At 37.5% G+C, this 17,494-nt stretch overlaps 1 protein-coding gene across 5 annotated transcripts in view; it reads left to right on the top strand.

Annotated features, from left to right (window-relative positions):
• Positions 1-17,023, top strand: part of LOC103183277 (zinc finger DHHC-type palmitoyltransferase 20) — a 52,406-nt gene extending 35,383 nt beyond the window's left edge. Inside the window, exons 8-14 of one of the 5 annotated variants that reach the window (XM_007900660.2) lie at positions 3,803-3,838; positions 6,134-6,266; positions 6,749-6,875; positions 9,202-9,291; positions 13,150-13,265; positions 14,452-14,533; positions 14,640-17,023. In XM_007900660.2, coding sequence (XP_007898851.1) covers positions 3,803-3,838; positions 6,134-6,266; positions 6,749-6,875; positions 9,202-9,291; positions 13,150-13,265; positions 14,452-14,519 — 570 coding nt within the window. In that variant the 3' untranslated portion in view covers positions 14,520-14,533; positions 14,640-17,023. The remainder of the gene's footprint in view (positions 1-3,802; positions 3,839-6,133; positions 6,267-6,748; positions 6,876-9,201; positions 9,292-13,149; positions 13,266-14,451; positions 14,534-14,639) is intronic. The other 4 variants (XM_007900661.2, XM_007900662.2, XM_007900665.2 and 1 more) reach the window with 4 other exon arrangements.
• Positions 17,024-17,494: the final 471 nt, after the last annotated feature.

Raw genomic sequence — 17,494 nt, 5'->3', positions numbered from 1 at the left:
TTATTTTGTGGAGTCCTGTGGCTCAGTGGTTAGAGCACTTGCTTTGCAAGTGAGAGACCTGAGTTCAATTCCAGGCAGAGGGCGAAACCTTGGGCAAGTTTCCTTACTCCACACAGAGCCTAATAATAATCCCTCCAAAACTAAAAACAATAATAAATTGGTCATTTTCAATCTACGACTGTTTGTGGGACATTGCTGTGCGCAATTGGCTGCCGCGTTTGCTCACATATATGCAGTCAATTCACTTTACAGTGTATTCTGTGAAGCGCTTTGGGACGTCCTCCCGACGTGAAAAGCGCTATATCAAATGCAAGGATTATTATTATTATTATTGCAGACTAGCTGTACTGGTTGCAGCTATGCTTGCAACCAAAGGATCCGATATGGAATGTAGATTCACACACAGACAGACATGTATACTCATCTGGGAGGAATCCTTTTGGGAGGACTCGGCGCTTTAAAAATGTAATTTTGTTGTTGCCGCAGCTTAGCTTCGTCTGTGTTCTTTATTTTGTTCCCGCCGCTTGGTTATGTGCGTGCTCTGTGACGTAGGATGCCACAGCGTTATTTTGACTCTGCGGCCACCAAGTGTAACTGTAGCGGAAAACACAAAACTTAAAATAACTCATGAACAATAGAAGATACCCGAAAACAAATATGCGCATGTCACTCCAAGCTGCAAGACTTTTTTGATGAGCTACAAATTATGTATCTCCATCAATCGGATATTGAGATCCTTCTCGAAGCACAGACAGACATTATCGTTTTATTAGTATATATATGTAAAGATATAAAGAAGATAGATGGGTAGAAATTTAAAACATGGTAATGAATTTTAGACATCTCTGTATGAAAAAAATCACAAAGCAATCATGAAACCACCATTTGCATGACATTTTAAAGGTATGAATAATTATAAAGCAATATAATAAATAATAAAGTAAATAATAGTAATAACAAAGCATATTTATGAACAATTTAATTGCAAATCTGTGTATTTTTAAAAATATATCTCAGACCTGGAAATATTAAGAAATAGATTTAAAAACAATTATTCTCCAATTTCAGAGATGTTTTGTTTGATGATTGCAGCGTCTGTTATTTGAACTGTATTTAAAAACATGTTTTTACTTTAGTCATCATAAGTAACACTGTAAATGAAGCTTTATGCAGTTTTTATTGGTATGTAAAAAAAAATGGTAATACAATACAAATTTACATTTATACAGTGCCTTTCATTTCGGGAGGATGTCCCAAGGTGCTTAATAGTAACGTTCAGCACTTGGATAAGGTTGACTTCTGGTTACTAATACTGATATTGCTTATTTTTTTCTGCAATTCAAACTTAAATATCTTATACGAATGAAGTAACAAATGCCATGACTTCCCAACTCATTCCTCCACAAGCTGCCAATTATCCAGAACTCTGCCACTCATGTTCTCTTCCGGACTAAGGCTAGTGACCTGATCCTCCCACCTCACCCGGCTTCACTGGCTCCACATCTCCCAGAGGATCGACATCGAGATCCTTGTCCTCACCTTTAAAGCTCACCACAGTCTTGCTCCATCCTATTAACTAAACCAGTGATTTACGTGGCCCACCTTCACTCTTGTATCAAGTGTTCATTGCTTGCAAAATCTATCCATCGATGAAGTCAAGCAGATTGAGTAACCATTTTACTGGATTCCATTCTGTTCGTAGACATGATCATGACCTCTCTTTGTAATTTACCCCTCCCAATCTCACTCTAAACATGTTTGACCTGCTCCACTGATTCCTGTTCCAAATTTCCTTTGAGTCTTGTTTACCTCTACTTAGAATTTCCCAATCTCCAAATGATCCAATAGCTGCTTTTTTATCTATTTTATTGATTGTTTTGAATTATAACCTGCCTCACATCATTGTTTTCTTCATCTGATCCCACTTTTTCTCCCAAATTTCCAGCCCAATCATAAAGCCATAGAAATCTACCACTCAGTAGGAGGTCATTTAGCCCTTTTTCATGTTGACATTTGCTCCTTTTAAGAAGTTGTCCATCTCATTGCCAATTCCCTGTTCTGTCCACGTGCCCTCTGATATGCATCCTCTGTATGTGTTCGTCAATTTTTTTAAAATACCCCAATCAACTGTTTTAATAGCTATCCCTGGCACATCGTTCCATACCCTCTTCTCATAGTTATATCCTTTCAGATCTGGTATCATCTTTGTGATCTTAACTGCCCTTTCCCAAGGGTGCAGATTCCAGTCACTGCACAAGGAAAAAGAAGATTGTTGCCTAATTTTTTATTTATTTTGGTCACAATTTTTATCTTTCTGATTTTCGGACCAAAACTGGAAACATTAAAATGAATTCAGTGAAATGCACTGAAATCTGCTAAATGCACAAAACTTCCTGTTAAATGTGGCTCAATGCTGCACTAAGGACTTCCATTAACATTGCCCGATTCCGCTACTACCTCACCCCTCTGGCCACTGAAACTCTTGTTCGTGCCTTCATCATCTCCAGGCTCGACTATGCAAATGCCCTGCTTGTCGGCCTTCCCAACTCCTCCCTCCATAGGCTGCAGATAATCCAGAACTCTGCAGCCCGTGTCCTCTCCCGCACCAAATTCTGTGACCCCATCTCCCCCATTCTCACCCGACTCCATTGGCCCCCTATCCTTCAGAGGATCCAGTTCAAAATCTTGGTCCTCATCTACAAAGCCCTCCATGGTCTGTCTCCACCCTATCTCTGTGACATCTTAACCCCCTACCAATCCGCGCACTCCCTCCCCTCAGCCGGCTCTGGCCTGCTCCATGTCCCCTGATCCACCCGCCCCACCATTGGCGGGAGAGCCTTCAGCCACTCTGCCCCCAACCTCTGGAATTCCATCCCCCAATCACTCTGCCTCGCCCCCTCCTTAGCATCCTTCAAGTCCCGCCTCAAAACCCTCCTCTTCGACCATGCCATTGGTCACTTCCCCTCCTCTCTCCCCCCTGACCCCAGCTCGGGTCTGAAATGCTGTACGCTGTCCAACTCCTTGGGACGTCCTCCCGACGTGAAAGGCGCTATAGAAATGTTGTTGTTACAATACAAATTACATTTGTATGGCGCTTTTCACGTCGGGAGGACGTCCCTAGGTAACTTTGAGAAACTTCAATTATTTTTTGAGCTAGGATTTGATTTTGGCAGTTAACAAATTACTACCAGTTTAACAAACTATGAGTCATATTCGCTGCATAAATTTTGTACTCTGATTCTTATATTACAAGAATTTTTTAGTGTCTTGGCTAGTTGCAAAGAATATCCATGAGCTTAAAGAATCACCTTTGATTCTCTGTTATCTACATGAGAAAAGGAGTTTCAAGGTTGTAAATACATTCAAACTGCATTGTAAAATGAGGATGAAGCCTTGACTGTTCGTGAAGGTTACAACAACCTGCATTTATATAGGCCCTTCACACAGGAGTTTTGAAGCACTTGTTACTTTCCAGAAAGAAGTAAAAGCTCGTAATTCCCTAATGATGCCAGTTTAGCTGAAATCCAGTATGTAGTGTTTAGGAATCTTAAAATCTATGATTGACTTAAAATGAAACCTCCTCCTTGTACAAATAGGTACTGAAGAAGCTTGCTGCCAGAAAACTACTGGCATACATTTGAGATAGTTTTTTATGCACGGGTAATTATCTAAGACCAAATTCATAATCTTTGTCCCATTCCATCTCATCGATTCCATGTATTTTTAAGGATCGTGAATTGAAGCAAATCAAATTAATGAATTAATCTAGTTTTCATTAAAGTGTGTCTCTGTTTGTACATAGCTTTGTCGCAGGAAATCATCAGTGAATTGCCCTAAGGTAAATTCCAATGCTTTTCCCTATTGCACTACCTTTGGTATTGAATATTTTAGGCCATACAGTGCATGTACTTTTCAGCTTGCCATTGATGCAGAAGTTGAATATTTACAAGACTTCATCGAATGTTGATGTTAATAATTTGATAATTGATTTTTTTTACTATTTATAAATTTGCAGCTTTTTAATCTAGATCTACTTTTCTAGATTCAGGTTGTTTACAGGATGGATGACAAGCCAAGACAGTTTTTCTTTAAAACTTGGCTATGGTGCTGATAAATAGGATAAAATACCAAATTTACATTTATATAGCGCCTTTCACGTCGGGAGTACCTCTTAAGGTGCTTAACCATATTGGCTTGGGATCTGAATATTATATAATTCAAATACTGACCTCATAAAACAAAAACTTCCCTGTTGAGTACTTGGCAGATTGGCCTTTCACCCTCTCAAAATATAATATTAATGGATTACCTAACCTTGTCCATACCTACTACTGCCCATAATTACAGTGCAGCAACTTTCAAAATAGGCATTCTTTACTAATACAATGATATCCATAACTGGTGTGGAGTGATACATACAAGAAATGTAACTGCTATCTTGAGATCCTTGACATTTCTTTGAAGTCTGACCCAGTTGAAAAAGTGTCATCTAAACAATCAACAACATGATAAGGCGCTGTATCAAATACAAGGTTTAATTAATTAATATGCATTCTAAACAATCTGCTGTATTTTAGAATAATTCACCTTGTTGAAGTCAACACAAACTTTAAGAGGGAGTGAAAATTATAATACAGGATACAAGGAAAGAACAGGGGAATGGGATTAAAGTCAATGCCACCAGTAAAAATTAATGCCTAAAGCACAATCCCAGAACTGTCAGTGTTTTCATGTTACCTGTAATTTATTTCAGACTGAGGACAGATTGGAGCTTCAATGGTAGTCACAAAGAGGATTTCTTTACTAGGTACCAGCAGATTGTTCAGAACATTTACCAAGAAATTGTATTGGTTTAAAAAGCAATGGCCATTGCTTTTCAAACACTACCTTCGTTCTCTTACCCCCTCCCCCTGCGGGTGGCCCCTCTGGAAATTGCAGGTATTTGTTGCATTGGATTCTGCCTTGCAGTCTTTCCACAGCAGAGCAGCTCAAATGAGTATGGAGAATTGAAAAAATACTGTTGAACTTTACCATTATACCTCAGAGTTTTTTTATGTTTTTAAACAAAAGTGCTTCACTCGTCCGATTTCAGTTTCCTACTCTGAGCAAACTGAAATCTGACAAGTGAAGTGCTTCGCTCCAGTTACGTATCTCAACTACTTTGAGAAGATGCTTAGGAAGTTGCCCAGAAGGAGAAGCCAAGCGAGTCATCAATGGATTGGTTTTGTGCATCTTCATGGGGCTTAGGTAGAATGTATGGATCACCTGCCCTCTTGGCTGCAGTTGGTGCTTGAGGTAAAATAGAGAGTTGTTATTACCCCTTCTAAATAAAATCACTTTACTATTTCTTGGAAAATTTGTGTTCTTATTCAGCCTGAATTGACATGCTATTTGATTTTCTAAAAACTCAAATGTTTTTGTAGCAATACTGCATTGAAACCCAAATATACTTAATTGCAAAAATCGCAATTTAGAGATCCGAGTTTGGTAATTCTAGTCATGTTGTCCCTTTCTCATTTGAGGGGGAAGAGAATGTGTTCCTTTACTGAACTGCGCAAGCTTACCTCCTAGCTGAGAAATAAAGCAGTAGCATTGAGAACCTTTGTGGGTTTTCTTATTCTGACTTCCTAAATGCTAAAGAAGAGACTTGAGAGCAACACTGAGAGAAATTATTGCAACAGAAAAAAAAACTTATTATCTAAAAATAAGAAGCATGAACAATTCTTTCAAAATCTTTTCTCCCTCATTTTAGGAAGCTCTGGTTTTCTAGGTGGGAATCCAGTCTACAACAATATTCCTAATGGATTTTTATTTCTTTGTAATTATTGGTTTGATCAGTTTGTAAACTTCTACTTAAAAATGCAGAAAGGAACACAAAAGATTAACATGAAATATAACTAAAATAAATATTGACAGCAACACAAATATTTCCTATTTATAAAGCTTTGCAGTCTTTTAACATTTTAACTGCTGCCAGATAGTTCCCAAAAATGGGTTTAAGAAACGTAAACCTAAATAGATGAGAGATTCATTATTTCAAAGTTATTTCAAAGCCAAACTGCATAAGAAAAATGAACCAGAATCTCTGGCTCAAAACAGAATGTATTCTAACTAGCACTTTTCCTTTCTATAGGGGAAACTGCAAGACACACATGCAAAATTCCACGTCTTATTTCTTTTCTTTGTGGCGGCCATGTTCTTCATCAGTTTACTGTCGCTTTTCAGTTACCACATCTGGCTGGTCAGCAAAAACAGATCGACAATAGGCAAGATAATCTTTCAACTGGATACAAATTTTCTTTAATAGGCATTTGTTTGAGAGAGTTTTGGAGTTTCTTCATTTTTTAATCTCAGTAATAATGCTGTTCCTTATCTATTTTATGAGTTGCAGGCAGACTTGCATACATCTCATAATATATGACTGTTTGTGGGACACTGCTGTGCGCAATTGGCTACCACGTTTCGCCTACAAAATATGCAGTCACTATACATGATATTCTGTGAAGCGCTTTGAGACATCGCAACGACATGATAAAGCACTATATCAAATGCAAGGATTATTATTATTTTGCTTGCTTTAGTTTTAGATACTTTGTTTCACCTGCTACATTAGCAAAACGTGCTTTAAAATAATGAGATAACATACATTTTTTTCAATCTGTGTAACTGGATAGTATACTTCCTATTTCTAGATTATTACTTTAAAGAAAACCTTTTATTAACTGATTTTTTTTGTAACCATTTTCAGAGGCATTCCGTGCAGCAGTGTTTCGAAATGGTCCTGATAAAAATGGATTTAGTCTTGGATTTACCAAAAATTTAAAACAGGTGTTTGGGGATCAAGGCAAGTACTGGCTCCTGCCTATTTTTACAAGGTATGTTTGGGTTCTATGACAGTATAATGTCAGAATATAGTGTTCTTTTGTTTGCTGAGATAATCTCATCCTGATAAGAAAATACTGTTATGTAGTGATACACAACCAAACAGTATTTTCACTAAATGTGACGAAAGTTTGTTGAAATAAATTGTCAAGTTACAGAGCAACAAAAACATTAGACATGCTTTTTTGTGTAAAATGTATGAACAATAAATTTTATGGTAATGAAAGCTATTCATTTTACGTATCTGTACGTCGATCCATTGCATATACCTAGAAACATTTTTCAGAGGTAAATCTTTTTCAGCATTATTTTAAATTCTTTGAGTTTCAACTTGGCTTCAAAGACTCTTGTCTTTGACTCTGAAAGTTTTAGATTGAAGCCCCAACTATTCAAAAGCAGAAAGGAGTTTGGCAGTGTCCTGGCCAACAATTCCTCCGATAAAAGGTCACTCACTTCATGGCTGTTTGTTGGACATGTGCATAAATTGGCTGCCACATTCACCTATAAAATACACAGTCACTACACTTCACAATAAATGTTATGAAGTGCTTTGGAAGTCGTTCCAACATGAAAGGCATTATATCACATGTAAGGATTATTAGGAAATTCCTGGAATCGCAGATTTGCCCATGAGAGTGTATTAAAATTATACTTAAATAAAACTAACCAACTCTCTTGATGGTTCAGTGATTACATTCTCTGCATATTGTGGCATTGAACCACAGAGAAAAGGAAGGTTCCAGGTTCAAACTGGTCTCTGCTGAGTTAGCTGATCTTATCCAATGTGAAGATTATGTCCTACAGTTGGATTCATTGCCCTTAGTCTCAGGGAGGTGAAAACTATGAGGGTTCCCTCTGCTGATCATTGTACAATGAATACATCCTGGTCTGTTTGTGAATTTCAGGCAGGGATAGGATTGGAGTCGACTGTGATGCTTTCCACTGTTTAACAGTCTGTTTAAAGTCACACACAAAGAATAGGGAACCGTCATTCATGAAATCACACCCAGCATGAGAAAGTAGCAGCAGATTGGGAAGAAACACTGTGACATTGAAAGGACAATTTAGAAAATGAAGCTAGCTTGTTACCTAGTGATATTTTCAAATAAGACCTTCTAACAGAATAGGACTTTGCAATTGCTCCAAAAATAAGATTTATTTTTAGTCTAATGTGTACAAATGTGTACAAACTGCTGTGCGCAATTAGCTGCTGCGTTTTGCCCACAAAATATACAGTCAATTCACTTTACACTATAATCTGTGAAGTGCTTTGAGACGTCTCAAAGACTTGATCAAGCACTATATCAAATACAAGTATTATTATTATTATCACAAATGTGGAAACAAACACCAGTGTTGGTAAGTGCTTGTTGTAATCTATTTTCTGTGCTGTCCTGAAGTTTTATTGGAAGAAATTGGATGCAGTTTTATATATGCACCAAACCTATAGCAATTACTAGTCTTAAGATCAACATAGTTAATCAAATCAAACTGGTAAGGTTTGCAGGCATGGAAGCAAGCAAACATAAGACCTATATTTATGAAAAGCAGGTTTATTAACTCAACATTGATAACATGCATAATATAATTTATTCTAAGGAAAACTCAGTAAGAACCACAGCGTTAGAAGAGGAAGATCATAACAAATCATCTGGATTAATTTGCAGATGTTACAGATAAAGTAAACAGCCACAGCCCATATATGATTTATTTAGACTTTTATTAGGCGAACGTTCTACACAAAATATTTCCAATTAAACTAAAATGGTTGAAGGTTAAAGATCCAAATCAGAATTTATGATCAAATTCTAGGCTGATGTTCCGATCCAGTCTAGGAGTGCTGGATTCTCACAGTTTCTATCTTTCGTATCAGATAGTAAACCAAGGTTCTCATCTGTCTGCTCAGGTGGATGTTAAAAATCCAATGATCCTTCTCAGAAAGAGGGAAGGAAATTTTTCCCAATTCTGTAGCCATCACATTTTTAGATTAATTGGGGTCATTCACCTCATGGTTGTCTGTGGGAATGTGATGCAATTAGCTACTGGGGTGGGGAGAGGGGTGAGTTTTGAGAAATTATTATTTTTAATTGACATAGATGTCCTGGATTTTGAAAGCTGGTCAAATTTACTAAAAACCCCAAATCAGGGAAAATAATAGATACCGAGAATATGGAAAAGTATGCAAAATATTTTTTGCAAATTGCTTCAATGTCTCAGGGTATTTGAATACATTAACTTCATAATAATCCCCCCACTGTATTATCTGACTATTTCCCGCAATGTATTATAATCTGCCTTTTTTTATCTATCATTGTACAGCCTAGGGGATGGGTGTACATTTCCAACTCGTCTGGTCAATCCAGATCCAGAGCAGCCCAACACGGTCAACCACAGTGACTCTTCCAAAAAGTATGGTTACAATTTCATTTGTTTTAAACAGTCTGCCAACTTAATGCTCTCTTTGGTTAAATGCATACTGAGGTCCCATTTAACTGTTGCGTTTAACTGTGGACTTTAAATATCCCGTGACAATCAAAAAGATTGGGGATTTTCTTCTGATAAAATTGGTCATTCACTTCATGGCTATTTGTAGGGTCTTGCTACATTACTGTACAAGAACTGCTGTAAAACAATTTCAGAAATTTTGAAATATAAGATGTAGCACAAATGCAAATTCTTTCTTTTGATACTAGATTTTTTTTCTTTGAATCAGATAATTGTGGGTCATTCTACTACTCAATACATCCTAGTTAATAACACCTTTATGAATACTTGTTTCAATTCCCTTCCCCCCTCACCACATGCAGGTGGATTTAATTATATAGTTAAATACTACGTGCATCTCAGTCATGTATTATTTCAAAATATGGACATTGAACAATTCATTCTTCTTTAGTTGCAGTATTCCTAAAATGTGTGCGAGTGTGAGAAAGGAAAACGTTAGGAATTTTGTTTTGTTTTTGCAACAAGAGCTGAATCTTTTACAAACTGATCAAATCAAAGTCTTTGGCTGTAAAGGTCTAATATAAAATGTGTTTGAGTATGTTAACCCATTTCAAAGTTGCCATGAGGCAACACAAGCAATAACTGGAAGTCTCATTCAATAACAATGCTGTTATGGTAAATGCAAAAATCAAACTAGTTCAGTCAATGCTCTCTTTGAGAATGCAGTAAAGCATAACATTAGAGGAGCTTTATTCTGTACTTGAAAGCGCTTCATGTTCATACTTTATGCTTGTACTGACCTTGACCAGCTCATTAATTTTCCCCTGCCATTGCCTTTTAAGCCTCAAATTTCAAGAGACATTTTTATATTAAGTAATTTCTCTTAAACACGTATAATAATCATAAAATACAACAACAAGATTACATTTGTATAGCGTCTTTCATGTGGGCGGATGTCCTAAGGCGCTGGACAGTGTACAGCATTTCAAAATAGGTGCCAAAGCAATTGTTGCATTGAAGTATTTTAATTCTAATAGTTTACATTCTATCACAAGGAAAAGTCATTACAGATGGTGTTTGTGGTCCCAATTTTGCTTGGAAGATGCCAGATATTTTGAATGCAGTAGTGAAGAACACAGACTGGTCACAGCAATTAAAACCATAATAGTATTAGGAATGATTTAGGTTATTATTACAGGTACACAACAATAATTGTAACTGTAAAGGTGATTTTTTTTAACACAAACATGATCCAAGTAACTGAGCAAATCCATTATTTCAAACAAGAAACAAAAAAATATTTTTGTTGCTCTAATCACATCAGCCTAGCTCACGTTATTATTGGAGCACTTTTGCCCCTGAGTCAGAAGATTCTGGGTTCAAGCCCCATGTCGGGATATGGAACTCGTATCATCTAAGCTGACCTTCAGTACAGTGCTGGGTTGTGCTGCATTATGGATCAGATGTTAAACTGAAACCCCGTCTGCCTATTCAGGTGGACATTAAAGATCCCATGTCACTATTCGAAAAGAGAAGGGAGTTTCTCCTGCTGCCCTGACCAGCAATTTCCCAAATAAAATTGGTCACTAACTTCATGGCCGTCTGTGGGACATTGCTCTGCCTGTTCACCCACAAAACACATGGTAATGCACTTTACATTAACTGTGTGTTTTGTGGGTACAGTTTGGGATGTCCTCCTGGTGTGAAAGGCACTAGATCAAATGTAAGGATGATTATTATTATAATTGAACAGGATTTGCACATAAATTGATTTGATACAGTCATAAATGTCCATTCTGGACCATTGCCTTCATGATGAATACTGTCTGAGGCTGAAGTGGAAACATGAAACAGAATGTTAAACTTGAGTTCCCCTCTCTTCTGCAGACCTAGATTAAAATCTAGATCTCTTTACTAATTTTTGCTGTAAATCACGGATAAGGTTCTTGTGCATTTTGTCTTACTCCACAGTGCTTAATAATAATAATCCTTGCATTTGATATAGCGCTTTTCACGTCGGGAGGACGTCCCAAAGCGCTTCACAAAATATACTGTAAAGTGAATTGACTGTATATTTGTGGGCGAACGCGGCAGCCAATTGCGCACAGCAATGTCCCACAAACAGTCGTAGATTGAAAATGACCAATTTATTATTGTTTTTTTTTTGGAGGGATTATTGTTAGGAGTGTGGAGTAAGGAAACGTGCCCAAGGTTTCGCCCTCTGCCGGGAATTGAACCAGGTCTCTCGCTTGCAAAGCGAGTGCTCTAACCACTGAGCTACAGGACTCCACAACACTTGGAAGGGGACTATGACCGTCAGTCTGAATGGAAATGTGACGAATGCTCGTCTCTAATACTTGTTAAAACTCTGTCAGTGTGTCTTGCATTCCTATGGATCTGTATCATGGTCCAACTTAGGATGTTTTGGTGCCATTACATAATGCAAAAGTAGAGGAATATCTGGTTTTGGTGCCATCACACATTGCAAAGGGGAGGAATTTTGATTTCTTGGAGCACTGTCAACACTCATCCGAATAAACTTTAATTTGGAATAAAAATGATTTCAAGAGCCCAGGAAACTGCAGGATTGCCCATCATCTCTTAATATGTTATTAACAAACATTCATACACCCATTCATAAATATCCAGGCTCGACTACGTAAACTCCCTGCTTGTCAGCTTCCCCGACTCCTTCCTCCATAGGTTGCAGATCATCCAGAACCCTGCAGCCTGTGTCCTCTCCCGCACCAATCTCCAGAACCCTATCACCCCCATCCTCACCCGACTACACTGGCTTCCCATCACACACAGGATACAGTTCAAGATCCTGGTCCTCGCCTTCAAAGCCTTCGATGGCCTTATTCCCCCCTACCTCTGTGACCTTCTAACCCCCTACCAACATGCCCGCTCCCTCCGCTGAGCAGGCTCCGGCCTGCTTCACGTCCCCAGCCTCACCCGCCCCACCATTGACTGTCGGGGCTTCAGCCACACTGCCCCCACTCTCTGGAACTCCATCCCACAGTCCACCTCGCCGCTTCCTCCTTTTCGACCGTGCCTTTGGTCATCCTCCTTCCCCACCCGCCCTCCACTCTCCACCCTCCCCAATCCCGACCCCCAGCTCGGGTCCGAAATATTGATTGTCCAGTGCCTTGGGACATCCTCCCGACGTGAAAGGCACTAATACACATTTGTTGTTATTATTTGGTACTTTACATATATATGGAGCCAGTGGAAATTTGAGAAAGAAAATCCTAGCTTGCAGTGCTCTATAGTGGATATTGTTGAGACTTGCGCTTCCCCTTCTGCCACCAGTGTAATTTTTTGTATATACCAAACAATCTTTATAGCTTCTGAACAATTTTAATTTTAGTATGCATTTAATAATAATAATAATAATAATCCTTGCATTTGTGCTCAATTGTGCAATTTCTATACCTATCAGGAAGTAGCTTGACCACTCATTTCTCGAACAGTTGGCAGAGAGGAACCTTTTATCCTATTGGTCTGAGTTAGTCAAACCCAGCTCGTTGAGGAGAAAGATCAATCAGTCCAGCACTCAGTATTCATACATATCCAACATGTTCAAATTAAATTTAAGTGCACATTTTTTTAATGCATTTGATGATGCATCGTGAGGCTTTGTTTCACTATTATTCCGTGCCTTGTCCTGCCTATAGTAGCTAATCATTCACTGGGGACTTGGTGAGTTATTAATGCTACGGAACTTGAGCTTTAAAACTGGCAACCTGACGTCTCTATTCTTCAATGCCCAATCCTCCATGCGATTGTATTTATATTAATGGTACTTTCACTTTGTCATAGTACTGTAGATGGACAGTCACTTCCTACACGACCATTGAGTGAGTCTCAAAACCGACTGTTGGAAGTGGATCAGCATTGGGTAGATGACGAATCAGATGCTGAAAGTTCCAAAAGTGGTAATGTTTGAGGTTTTCCCTTTCCAAGTCTTGTGCGTTGCCTTTTTTTTACACATTTAGCTAGGATTCATCATGTGTAATGGTGTTGCATTCTAGTACTTGGTCTAGAACAATTTTTTTTAAAAAATGAATAAAATCAGATATGGATATTTGGACACTTATCACAATTCTTAACCTCCTAAACCCTTAGGATATTACGAGTAGGTTTTGTAGTAAGAATGGTCCGAGAAGACAATTTTATCACATCAAGCCCCTTTTTCTAGATTGTACAACGTAATCGGACATAGACTTTATTTCATTTCTGAGGGAAAGTTCTGCCAAGATTCTCCACTTCTCTCCCCTTCTGTCTTCTCCTCCCTCCATTCTCCTTGAGCAATTCAAACAAACTCTCCTCCCAGAACACCTATTTATTTCATAAATCAAGAAATATTCAATCAAGAAAAACCTGTAAACACACTAACGATTGAACACAGACTTACCTAGAAGCATCTTCCGAACATTCGCACCAGTCTAGGTAAGTCTGTGTTCAATCGGTGGAGGGTCAAGGGTTGTCCACCACTGCTGTAAAGGCAGCATTTCCATAGCCTCGTCAGTACAGGAAAATTGTTTTATGGAGTATTTGATATTCTTAAATGAAATTTATCCTGAAAGCCTCAACCCCACTTCTCACCCAGTATTTCTTGAGTTCTTTTTTGAAGGAACTAATGAACAAGTTAATTCCTTCTTTTGAGAGCCTTTTTGACTTTTCTGCACTGTTTTGAAAATGTAGCATAAATCTTCTTCTAATCTCTTAGTTTGTCAATTTTACTTTGTATTCTAGTTCTACACTCATATTCAAAATTAAATGGCTTCTTTACAGACGTCCTCCCGATGTGAAAGGTGCTATACAAATATAATTATCCGTGACTCCATATTTTAAAGATCTGGATCTTGATCCCTCTTAATCTGAATAGTTTGTAAATCAGTACTATAAATCACGTAATCAACCTTGCCACACTTCTCTGAAAGTATTTTAATGCATGCTAATCATCTTTAATTAGGGTGCTCAATCCATACCAAATATAGACTAACACTTACAGCCTCTACATCTTATTTTTTGATGTACTGCATTTTATATTGAAAGTTTCCAAATGATGTACTTAGGATATTAATTTTCATTTCTTTTTTTCCAATCCAACATTTGCAGTTTCAAAACAAAATGTTACAGTTTCAATCGACACTGAAACCTATCAATCTACAGATCGCTCAACATAATGCTGTTTTTAAAGGTAACGTGATAAATATGTTGTGTTGGTATAATTGCATTGTTGCATAGCTTAGTTCGATTGTATTATATATATTTTTTAAAAACTACATTATAAATATTCTTTCCAGGTATTTAACATTGGAATTGGATGCTGCTCCCATCTTTCAAAGAAAAAGCTCTTACATTGAAATCAGAAAGCAATGAATGAAAAATGAAGCCTTAAACTAATAATTTTATACATAGGGCAATGAACATTCTATAGGTGACGTGGATGCCATCTGTAGGTTACAGTCATCAGTCTTCTACGTGTATATCAACTGATTGTACAACTGTTAATATATTCTGTACACTGAACGTTAAGCCTCATAGTAAGCAGTCTAGAAATCTGGTTTGAAATTTACAATATTATGGTTGTATTTTTGGTTCTGATTGTTTGATTTGATAATTAAGTGTGAGTAGCCAGTCAGGTTGTAGCCAGACTGGATTTTAACATTTGCTTACAGTTGGGTTATGGTGCTGCAGGATATAAAAGGCACTGAAGGGAACTATTATGCTATTAAAGTGTTTAAATAGGCAATATATTATCAGATATATGGGATGCAAGGGACTAAACTGCATAATAATTGTAGGCAGCTTATATACAGCATCTAAAGATTTATTATTGAAGGTAACATATTGGCTTTAATAACTGCAAATTAACATGAAATCACCCTTTGATCAGATCTATACCAAGCAAAAAAAAATAATCATATGAAGACAAAATATATTCTTCTCTGATAATTTATGCAAAAAATATTGACCTACTTTCTGCACTAATGTTTCACAGATGTCCCTGTATGTATGTTCTGTTTAATAACCAGAACTGCTGGGCACCAAAGAGCAGTTACTGTTTACGAAGCAGATTGTTTATTTATTATTAGCTCAATTGAACAACAGTTTACAAATGCTATCAGGTTTCAATTTTTTTTCATTTTTAAAAGAAAATGGTTAGGATTGCTAGTTCTGTAATATTTTTTAAATCACAAAACTTTATTTGATGTAATATTGAAAGTCATTTACATTGTAAATGGTCTGTGGTAATCGTGCATCAGTGGAGAAATTAATTGGAATGGATTTGGGGAAGGGGGTAAATGTGCATTTAGATTAATTTTATATGTACCAACCCCAAGTTTTCATGTTGATTTAGCCACTGATAGTGGGATATATAAATACTATGTAACTTTTTTTTAAATTGCAAAAGTTGCAAGTGAAGTGTAGCCAAAATGTATCCATTCCAATTGATCATAATAAGTAAGGAGGAAAGTGAGACTGATTCAGAACAAAAATGTGAAGCTCTGAAGTGTTTTCCTTACTGCTTCAGGCATCACCGCTTTTTACAGTTGCCTGATGTGCCATTTGAGCATCGAAAATCATCTCTGGGATTTGATTGAGGAGGGTGGGGGGATAAGTGTTGAATCCATGGAGAGACATCTGATAAAGCCAGGCTTGCCCACAATATTCCCAGGGCAAACATGAAGGTTTGGGCCTTCAGGACAAAGCACTAACAGGTAGGGTATTCCCAGCTTGACAAGTACTGTGTAGTGCAAGATTACCAATGAATTCCAATTAAAACTGAACTAGAATGGAAAAATTCAATTCAAATCTGATTGTGCAGTTTATCTATTGTGTACATGCTATTATTATATGTGATCTGATTTCAGTATGAGAAAGTGTATTTTGCAGCTGGAGTTCAGCTGTTCTCACTATTTCAGTGTTGGATTCCACATGAAACATATTTCATTGGACCTCATCCATCCATCAGACAAACGTTTTGTTAAAACAAAAGGGCATCAAATATTTCCATAGCAAAATCTGATTGCAGTAATGCCTACCATTGTATTTGATATTGACCAGATAAATTGTATGCAATCATGAAATTTGTGGAAGTGTTGAAACTGGCAATTAAATTTACCCCTTAGAAATAAGCCAAGCAACATTAAACTTCTGAGACTATCCATGAGTGTTACATTGATATTGTTTACAACCAGATTACTACGGTATAAAGTAGCGTTTGTGTAAATGTAGCTTAAAGTTGTAAATTGACCCCCCAAAAAAGGTATATACTGTACTCTTTTTCCATCAATGTGTTGCAGCTTTTCTACCTTTTGTGCATTCAAACAAGTAAATCTTGTTGGTAAAATTTGTCCTGAGGACAACCTTGTTTCAGTATCATTTTCTTTCTATTAACAATCAAAGCCAATGAGGCCAAATTTAGTACTAATAAAGAAGATCGCAGAGGAATGGTATTTTACTTAGCATGTTAAGCTATCGTTTAAAATTTACTTTTTACTTTTCCTCGAAAGGATAGCTAAGCTAAATGTTTCATAATGAGAACATGCATGTCTTGCACTTTTTTTCTTTTCTGTACTTAGCACTTCAATTTATGTTGAATAGTTTTTTATTTCTTACTGTATTCAACGAATTTTGTCTATAATGCAAGAAATGACTAAAATAAAAGCAAAAATGATTTTAACATTTTCACATTCTCTTGTGATTCTCAGTGATGCTAAAATCTATCTTAAAGCTATCTTTTTTGTGTTGGTGTACATGGATTATTTTGATGATCCCCTATCCTTGGATGAGAAGTATATGCTCAATATATTTATTTGTTTATATTTACTTACGACTGCACACTCAACCTCACTGAGCCAGTCAGGAACCTGGGTGTCTTGTTTGACCCAGAACTGTCCTTTCTCTCCACATCTGCGCCATGACCGGCACTGCCTACCACCACCTCCACAAAATTGCCAGGCTCCGCCACTGCCTCACCCCTCAGGCTGCCGAAACCCTCACCCACGTATTCATCACATCAAAGCTCGATTATGGAAACTCCCTCCTTATCGGCCTTCCCAACTCTTCCCTTCGCAAGCTGCAGATCATCCAAAACTCTGCAGCTCATGTACTCTTGCGCACCAGGCTCCGTGACCCCATCACTCCCACCCTC

The sequence above is a fragment of the Callorhinchus milii genome, unplaced genomic scaffold (genome assembly GCF_018977255.1).
Source record: "Callorhinchus milii isolate IMCB2004 unplaced genomic scaffold, IMCB_Cmil_1.0 Scaffold4, whole genome shotgun sequence".
In the NCBI taxonomy this organism is placed as follows: Eukaryota; Metazoa; Chordata; class Chondrichthyes; order Chimaeriformes; family Callorhinchidae; genus Callorhinchus; species Callorhinchus milii.
This window is presented reverse-complemented; position numbering and strand designations above follow the sequence as displayed.